Below are 10,075 nucleotides of genomic sequence, written 5' to 3' on the forward strand. Positions count from 1 at the left end.
TTAATACAACAGATTGGAATATACCCACCAACCCCAATTACAAACAAGGTGTTTACAAACTTGCCCAAAACAATTGCTGTCTATTGATCCCCTGCTTTGCTAGTACATCTGCCATCCCGCTAGCTTTTCTTCTAACCCAGTTAAAAGATGCATGCAACTCCCTTGCCAACTATTCTATTTCCCTGAATGCATGCTTGTAAATTGAAGGTGCTAAGTTATTCCTTCTCACTCAAGATATAGCTAGTTTCGCGTCTCCTTTCACTTTCAAGTATTGGAATCTAATCTGTTTTACCAATCTTAAACCTTGTTGCAGTGCCAATAATTCTGCTCTGGTCAAATCTCCACTCCAAATTGGTCTTGAGGACATTGCCATCACCTTGCTTGAGGACTCTCTGAATACACCACCTATGCTTGCCATTCTTGGATTCTCCATTGAACTTCCTTAAAATTCAGTTTTATTCCATTAGCTACCAGAGCATTCCATCCCAGTGTTTTAAAAGGCGTAGGAGCCGTATGCCTGGAGGTGTGAGGCAAGGCGCGCCCAAAACACCCTGAGGCATATGCCAGAGGTGTTAACACCTCTGAGGCGTAGGCACACACAAAAGAAAAAGAAAAAAGAAAGAAGAAAAAGAGAAAATAAAAGGGAAAGGAAAAGAAAGGGAAGGGGAAGAAAAATCATTGAAAGAGAAGAAAAAAAAGAGAAAAAGAAAGATAAGAAAAGGAAAGGGTAGGGAAGGGAAGATAAGGGGAAAGAAAGTGGTATGCATCTTCATTTTTCTTAATATAAAAGATTTTTACTAAAAATGAAGAAAAATGAAAATTTTCTTCCTCCTTCCTCCTCATCGCCTCACCTCTTAAGGAGGCTTATGCTGCCTTCTGTTCGGGAGTCTTACACCTCTTACGTTCTGAACTACGCCTCATGCCTAAGTATTGGAATACATCGCATCACGCCTCCCTGTTTTAAAACATTGTTCCATACCATGCTTACCCTTTCTTTCCCTCTATAATAGTGCACCACTTCATTCCACTTTCTAATAATGTTCTCAAAGGCTAAAAAGGTTCCATTTTCCTTACCTCATGTGCTACTCTTATCTTTATATCTTCTATTAGCTCCTTCTTTGACCTACTTTTTTCACTAGAGATTCTTTTTTTTCTTTCTTCCCATACAATCCATACCAGTACTACCTAACTGTCCTCCACATGATTCTCATTGTCTTTCTTGGTTGCCTCAGAAAGCTTGGTCTGAAGAGATTTACCAAGTCTTAAGGGGGCACCCACCTGCAACCAAAGAGAGAGCATAAGTGTTCCCAAACACAACACAAAAAATAGGAGATTAGTAAATGGGGGAATTGTCTCACCACATGCTTTGCAAAGGATACATTAGTAGAGGTGTAATGTGGGCCGTGTCGTGTTTGCCTAGCCCGGAACCCCTCAAAGGTTAGGCCCCACATGGCTTGCGACTTAAGACTAGGTGGGTTTGTGTCAAATCAGGCCAAGTCATTTTTTTTTGTTAATTTTGTTATTTTTTTTTCATTTTTTTGCCAAGTAAAAATGATAAAAACATTTGGGAAAAATAAAAATAAAAAAGACACTTGACAAAATACAAAATAGACAACAAATTGAAAGGAAAATTTTACAAATTTTATTTCATTTGAATTTAATGAATACAAAGTAAAAAATAATTTGAAGAAAATATAATCGAATTGGAATAAAACATAAAAATAATTTAATAAAATTGAAAATAAAAATATATAATGGTATTGACCATTGAAAAAAATAAAAAAATAACTATTAAATAAAATTGAAAAAAACTTATAATAATTTTAAAAATGTTGTACAATTATTGAGTATACAAAAAAATATTGATTTCATTATTTTCTTCAACTTCAACTCTTCAAGTGCCACCTCCTCCATCTCTTTGATTCAGGTCAATTGCTTCTGGTGAAACATCAAGTGAACTGATCTTGTAGCCTGTCTTCAACATCCAACAAATCCTTAAATAATATACACATCTTTAAGCTTTCATCATTCATGCATCTTCTCTTGTTGTTCAAAACCCAAGTACCTGCCCTAAAACAAGACTCCAATGGAATTGTGGACACTAGAGGGGTTAGTAGATCACGTTCCATGGTGGCAAGAACTGGGTAATTTTTCCTTGCTAATTCCTTTAGGCTAAAATATCAAAATTATTTAATTCCTTTGAGATGAGGGAATATATTAAATTAGTAAAATCAGATTGTAAATAAAAATTAAGCTTAGTAAATGAAGTTGATGATAACGTGGGAGCTATTTTTTGCCTTTTATATTTATTAAGGACCAAGCTCTATCTCTTCCACTACTAGAACTAGAGGTTTCAGTAGTGGAGGTTCTACAAGTTCTCTTATGTCCTAATAATTGAGATTCATATACACTATACATTTCAAATAATAAATTATTAACTTGATCTTTTTTTCTTCCAATTTCACTTTTCATATTTTCATAAGAAGATTTAAGTAAAACATCTAAACTATATTCTTTTAATCTTAAGGTCTAATATTATAGCTAAGCAAGTGAAAAGATCATTTGAGGAGATTGATCAAAGTCTGTTGTCCTTTGAGTTTTCGTCTAGAAAAATCGACTTTAATTTGGTCAACAAAGAGGTAAGGGAATGACATTCCTTGTTCCTCATTCCCCTTTTGAAGCCAAAGTTCCAATTTATCTCAGAAGGTGATGCTACTCCAAATTTTGAAATGGGTTCTAATTGGATAGGGAGTAAAGGGAATCTCACCTTGAGGGGTGTGTCACCAAGCCACAAGTATTCCCAAAAGCAGATTTCGTTCCCACATCCCACATCAAAGCGAGTAAGGTTAAGAAAAATAGGGAGCACCTTTTGTTCCCACATCATCCCAACCATTGTCCAAGATACAATGTATGATTTCAATGACCCTATGCCATAGCTTGTCACTTTCTAAGGGAAATCTCCACAACCATTTCCCTAGCAAAGCTGGTTTTCTATAATCAGGTACCCAAATCCTAACCCACCTTGCTCCTTGGATTTGCTAACCTGCTCCCACTTCACTAAATGGTCATTCCTCTCATCATTTGATTCCCAAAGGAAGTCTCTCATGTACTTTTCTAATTGCCTACCTATTTTCTAATTGCTTACCTACTTTAACCAATATACGGAAAGTTGATAGGTTATAAATGGGTAGGTTAGTTGTAGTAGTTGAAATTAGGGTTATGCTCCCTCCCATTGAAATGTAATTCCTTTTCCAAAGAGGTAGTTTCTTAACAAACCTCCCTAGCACCAGCCTCCAAAAACCTTTTGCTCTCGGATTCCCACATAAAGGAAGTCCTAGACAATGTTTTAAAAGCACAAGGTGCAAGAAAATCATATTACCAAAAAGAAGGTGCAAGAAAAGCACAATGGCCATTTTGTGCTTAAGGTGCAAGGCACAAGGCGAGACACATGCCTTTTTGAAGCAAGACGTAAAATAAAAAAAATAATAAGTGCAAAGAAGTAAATATTCAAAAACAAATTAAGAAAATTTTAAAAATCATATTAATTAAAAAATAAACTTTAATTTTAAACTAAATGTTTTTAAAATCCTTTCATAACTTCTTTCTCTCTTTCCTTCTCTTTTCTTTCTCAACAAAGCCCTAGATATTACAAGTTGGTATCAAAGCAACTAGAAGTTCTTGGGAGAGTCTTTCTCTACTGCTTTTTACTTGTAGGGTGAGCTACTATCAGACTATTGTTGGATGACGTTAGTAGTCCATACATGGGGCAGTGGCAATCTCTAAAAATTGTATAGTTTGATTTGCCTTGATTTTAGATGAATTTTGGGTCATCTCTTGTTATTTGATGCCTTCATGATTTATTGTGGACTTTTCAAGTGGAAAATTGCAGAAATTTCAGATCTGGTTTAGAGGCTTGCTTCTCTTGGTTAATGGATTTTTATCTTGCAAAACCTGGTTTTCTAGGTCATTTTATAGTTTGGAAATGACGGGAAGTGATCTTGTATTTTTCTAAAGCCTAAAAAATTATTTGGGAGTTTTTCTTCTCCCTCTATTTTGCTGCTTGCTAACTTTTGGCCCCTTTTCTAGCCTTTAACTGAGTTTGACCCATCTTTTGGGGTTTGTATTCCGGTTGGGTGTTGGCGTGCTCCTTGGTTGTCAAGAAAGTTGTCTATGAGGTATGAAATCACCAAAAGATGTACAAATGAGTTCTAGTGTGTGTTTGGAAATGTTGATGTTTCTAGTGGTACGATAACCACTGTAAAAACTTGATGGGACCAACTTTTTGTAGTGGTTCCAATCGGCTAAGCTTACCATCACAGGAAGAGGTAAGTATATTGAGGAGAACATAGTTTTTGACTTTTTTGCCAGCCTGAATCAGGAGTTTGATTTCACTAGGCAACATATTCTGAATGTGGGAATTGTCTCTCTAGCTACTGCATTCTCTCTTGTACAAGGGAAAAAAAGTAGGACGGCCATGCTATAGCCCTTTGTGATTGAGCACTTTGCCTTTATGTCCTCTAAGCCTAAGCCAAGTGGTATTAAGAATACTGCAACTGAGAAGATTGATGATGTCATTTGTGAATATTGCAAGAAGTTGAGACATATTAAGGAAAGATGTTGTGAATTCAATCCCCACTTGAAACCGGATAAGTTTAAAACTAAAAAGAAAAGCAATGCTCATTTGGCCACACTTGACAATGAGGGTCGGTTTTCTGATATGACCATTCCCTCCCATGACTCCTCTGATATGATGGATAAACTTTGGATCTTTTGTTGCACTTGGAAAAGAGTGAGCATCTCCTCATTTGGTTCTAGTAATCCATCCGGTGCATATGCTAACATAAGTACTACACTTGCTTGTTCCACCTCCTCTACCCCATGGATTGTTGCCTTTGGGGCTAGTACCCATATGATTGGTATGCCTTTACACTTTACTTCATATAAGTTAACCCTTTGGAAGGGGAAGATTATTGACGCAAATAGATCTCAGACCCCTATCTCAAGTTAAGGAGGAAGTCAAAGTTATCCATAACCTTTCCCTTGGATTTGTTGTTCATGTTCTTCAATTGCATAAAAACTTGTTATCTGTCAATTCTCTTAGTAAGTCCCTTAATTGATTTGTAACCTTTTTTCCTGTGTTTTTTAGGATCTGAGCATGGGGAAGATTATTGGAAGTAGGCATGAAATCAATGGAGTCTAACTTTTTGATGAAGCTTCAAAATATGGATTGTAGCCAGGATTAGAGTCTTGTTCCAATGGGAAATTGGTGTTTTTTTTTATGTGTAGTTGTGGCACTATCGTCTTTCTCATGTCATTTAAGTCTATAAAACTTTTGTTTTTAAATTTGTTCAATTCAATATCCAACTTCAATCCTCAATGTGAAGTTTGTCATTTATACAAAAAATGTAGGACCACATTTTTTTGCGAGCAATAGAAGTAATGTTGTTTTTTTATTTGGTTTATGCTAATGTTTGGGGCCCATATTACCATTCCTTGCATGGGTAGGTATAGATACTTCATTCTCTTCATTGATGACTACACTCGATATACATGGCTGTACTTGATGAAACATTGTGATGAAGTTCCTATGATTGTTCAAAATTTCATGAATACGGTGGAAACCCAATTTGAGAAAAGAATTTAAGATAATAAGATCTAACAATGCAAATGACTACTTTGAAAACCATCATCGTTTGTTTCTTAAAGAACAAGGCACTATTCACTAGAGCTCATGTACTCATACTCCATAACGAAAGGAGTTGCTGAGAGGAAGAATAGACATGTTGTTGAAGTTGCTTGTGGGTTTCTGTTCTAGACTCATGTTCCTTCTTGCTCCCATGAAGGATGCTAAACCTTCGGTCCTCTCATTAGTTTCTTCTTGGTGAACCCACCTTCAATTTACCTCTCAGGGTCTTTGGATGTGTTTGTTTTGTTCACAATATGAGTCCTTTAAGACATAAGATTTGACCTTTAGTATATTAAATGTGTTTTCCTTGGTTACTCTCTTGTTCAGAAAGGCTGTAGATGTTTTGATCCTCAGTCTGGTCAGAGGTATGTTTCTAAGGATGTTACCTTCCTTGAGTCCTCATCCTTTTTTCAGTCTTCCTATCATTCTCTTTAGGGGGAGCTTGCCAGTGAAGATCGGACTCCATTCAACCTTTTCATTCTTGTTTCTGTGTCTACTAGTTCTTTTCCTTCCTTTCATCCTTGTAATGAGGGATTTCTTTCCCTTCGTCCACCTTTTTTGTATCAACCTCGATCTTGGTAGCAATTCTTCATCAAGCGCAATGAGAGGGTGGTTCTTGATCTTTCTATTGCCCTCTGGAAGGGGAAAACATGTAACAAGTATCCTATTACTAATTATGTGTTGTATGATGCTTTCTCACCCTTTTATTATGCCTATATTTCTACCATCTCCTTTGTTTCTATTCTTCGTAGTGTTGTCTCCTCACTAGAAAAAAGCTATGGACCAAGAGATGAAGGCATTGATAATGATCCAAACTTGTCCAATTGTGCATCGTCCTAAGGGTAAGGTCCTTGTTGGGTGTAAGTGGTTCAACTGAGAGGTATAAAGCTTGCCTTGTGGCCAAAGGATATACCCAAACTTATGACATTGATTATTTGGAAACCTTTGCTCTAATTGCTAAATGAATTCTATTCATGTGATTATGTCATTGGCTGTCCAATTTGCTTAGCTTTTATATCAGATGGATGTGAAGAATACCTCATGGAGTAAGCTTCCTTAACCTGGTTTGGCATATATAGAAATGTTGTTTTGAATATTGGATTGTCTCAATCATAGGCTGATCACAACTTGTTTCTAAGGAAGTTCGATGGTTAGTTGACTATGTTGATAGTATATGTTGATGAAATTGTTGTGACTGGGGATGACATCTCAAGTATCTTTCAATTAAAGTCCTTTCTTGCTTCTGAATTTGAGAGTAAGGATTTCAGTGATCTCAAGTACTTTCTTGGAATTGAAGTTGCAAGATCCAAGAAGGGAATCTTCCTCTCTCAAAGGAAGTATGTTCTTGATTTGCTACATAAAGTTGAAGTTGGGAAATTGAGATACAAGCTTGCAGAAACTCCAATTGATTCCAACCACAAGTTGAGTACCACTAAAGGAGATGTTCTTCTAGACAAAAGGGGCCTTTCAGAGAGTGGTTGGCCACCTTCTCTATCTCTGTTTGACTAGACTTGATATATCATATGCAGTCGGGGTGGTCAATTGATATATGCATTGACCTAGAATCTCCCACATGCAAGCTGTTAATAGAATCCTAGCCTATTTGAAGGGATGTCTTAGTAAATGGATGTTGTACTCCAATCATGGGCATCTAAATGTTGAGGCCTACAAATCCGGTTACTATGCCTTAGTTGGAGGCAATTAGGTTTCATATAGCAAGAAACAATCAGTTGTCGCTCGGTCCAGTACTGAGGCAGAATACATGCCAATGGCCCATGGAGTGTCAAAGCTACTTTGGTAGAAGACCTTACTAACCGAGATAGGCATCCATGCTAATACTCCAATGAGACTCTATTGTGATAATCAAGCAGCCATAAACATTGTCCACAATGTTTGCCAAGAACCAATTTGTTGGTTGTCTCACTAAAGATCTTCATCATCCAAAGTTTGCCAAGAACCTAGACACGTTGAGATTGTTTGGGTCAGGGTCCTTTTGTCATTTTATGCTCCTTTTTATTTGGGTGCCCATATGAGGGCATACTTGTAATTTCTCTCAAAAATATAAATCATGAGTTTGAGAGAGTGAACAGTAACTCTCTTTTCTCCCCTCATAACTAACTTCTCTCCTCTTCTTGTTTTCTTTCTCAGCAAACCCTAGATATTACATGTAAATGAATAACCAGCATTAGCAAATAGGGGTTGACAATGTAAGTGGGAGATCAAAGAGTTGCTTAAGCGATGAGCCTTCAGTATACTTGGTTGCTTTGTTTAGAAGTAGCTCGGAATGAAATACGAATTTAAGGTTTATTAGCCAAGAAGTTGGGAAGTTAAAAGTTAGTATAGGTTCCTTTGAAACAACAAAAGTAACCTAATGATTTTACAAAATCAACTCCAAATGCAAAAGTAGAAAAATCTAATATATAGAAAAATCAACTCCAAACCTAATGATTTTACAAAATCATTCACACTTGTGCGTGCATGCATGTATGTATGAAAACACAGGTTATCTAGAAAATACATCTTTTCACAAATTAAAGATGTGCATTTTTTTACACAATATTCATATTTTTAGTTTTCTGTTTCTAACCAACTTTTGAGCCTATATAACTGTACAACTGCCACCTGTTACTAACTTGAGTAATGTGATGGCTTTCAGGTGATGAAATTTGAGGATCTGAAGGAGTTGGGCAGTGAATCAGCTGTTAAGGTATGTATCCATAGTCCAGAAGTCTCATTGATACTCTTGGGCATTCTTTTCCTGGGCATTGCATCCCAAGTGACTTTACAGTGTTCTGATTAATGAGAGTAAATTACTTTCTACAAATAAATTCTATCTGAAGGGGAACTGAAAATAGTGTTGCTATATGTAATTAACATGTAAATTTAGGACATGATTACCTTATGATATTCTTCAGGACAAGAAAATCTTGTCTTGTACTCTTGTATATGGCTTAAATATCTAATCATTACTGATAAGGACTGTCTATGATTGAAAATTGTGTACATGTACTATAACTTTGTGAATTGGCAAGTTACCTAAACTCATATCCATGGCAGAAACTTTTTTTTTTTTCTTTCCATGCCCGACATCACATAGATCCTGGGACATAAATGGATGGTAAATTTTGATTATGGTGATCTTTAAATTTTAGTTTAGGATAACAAATCATTTTGGGCACTGTTGGAAAGTGATCTTTGAGTGTCAGCTTAATGTACTTGGATGGCTATATAGTTCGTATTTTCCCTCTTTCTTTTCCTCTCTGTCCTACTTTGATCTGCTTTTTTAGGAAGTCTTGCCACAAACTTCTGTTTTCTTTATACAGGCTGCAGGCAAATACAGACAAGAGGGGAAGACGTATGTGGTCCAGGATGGAGACATCATCTTCTTCAAGTTCAATGTCTCTGGTGGTGGGAAGAAGTGAACCTTTTCCCCATTGATGTAAAAGGCGTATCTGCTGAACCAGAGCTTATTCTTTTGCCTTTTATCATTAAGTTTATATGTGATAGCCAAGATTTTGATACTGTTGTAGTTTGTAGACTTCGTTGTTTCTTTTGCATATACACCTTACAAGCCGGTACTGTAAGGAAGTCTTCTCCACATTATTATTGGTTGGTATAAAATGAAAAATCTATAGATAGCAGGAGCTCAGTGCGAGTCACTTTGCATAAATGCTTTCACCCATTGTAAATGTTTTCCCATATAGCTTGGGGAGTTCATATTAGCTCCTTCACTTGTGTTGCCTTGATACCCTGAGTCGAAGATTCTATTTGGTGGAGCTTTTGCCCCTCTTATTTCCAACAGTATTTGTTCTTCTGTTGAAACCTTGGCATAGAGGCTGCTTTACCCGTTTATTCTATATCTCGGCATACTTTAATTTGTCCACCTAGTTCAATAGTTTGCTTGACTAATTATTTTGTTGCAATATGACGTCAAAAAGTAGAAGACATAAAACCTGCGTATCAGAGTTTGTGCCAAAGGTGGAATTTCTTAGAGGGTAAATTGCTGAAACCTCCCCTGAAGCATCTTGCTGTTGTTGTAAGCCTCCCCTGGAGTTTAGTGATTGCAATCACCTTTTCTGAACTTTCTGATACAGTTGCAAGTAGACCTCTTTGGGTAGAATCTTCTAAATTTTTAAGGCATGAAAATATCCAAAATACCCATAAAGTTATTATTGAGGCTAGTTTCTATAGAAAAAAATAATACAAACATTATGAACAACAAAAACCAAGCTTTTACCTTCTGAGCAAGGTTCAAAATATTGATACGCCCGATATGCCGGTATGGGCGTATCAGGCGAATTGATACAGCTTTTGGTACTTTTTTTTTTTTTTGCAACTGGTTTAGGGGAGCTGGTTTAGACCTCCACACCCTGAACCGGTCAGACCCCC

General features: G+C 36.6%; 1 protein-coding gene across 2 annotated transcripts in view; it reads left to right on the plus strand.

Annotated features, from left to right (window-relative positions):
• Positions 1-9,356, plus strand: part of LOC104588919 (GTP binding protein) — a 49,350-nt gene extending 39,994 nt beyond the window's left edge. For both annotated transcript variants that reach the window (XM_010247043.3, XM_019196224.2), the window contains 2 exons: positions 8,343-8,393; positions 9,010-9,356. In XM_010247043.3, coding sequence (XP_010245345.1) covers positions 8,343-8,393; positions 9,010-9,108 — 150 coding nt within the window. In that variant the 3' untranslated portion in view covers positions 9,109-9,356. The remainder of the gene's footprint in view (positions 1-8,342; positions 8,394-9,009) is intronic.
• The last annotated feature ends 719 nt before the right edge of the window (positions 9,357-10,075 follow it).

This window comes from Nelumbo nucifera, chromosome 3 (assembly GCF_055504915.1).
Source record: "Nelumbo nucifera cultivar China Antique chromosome 3, China Antique-T2T, whole genome shotgun sequence".
NCBI classification, from domain to species: Eukaryota; Viridiplantae; Streptophyta; class Magnoliopsida; order Proteales; family Nelumbonaceae; genus Nelumbo; species Nelumbo nucifera.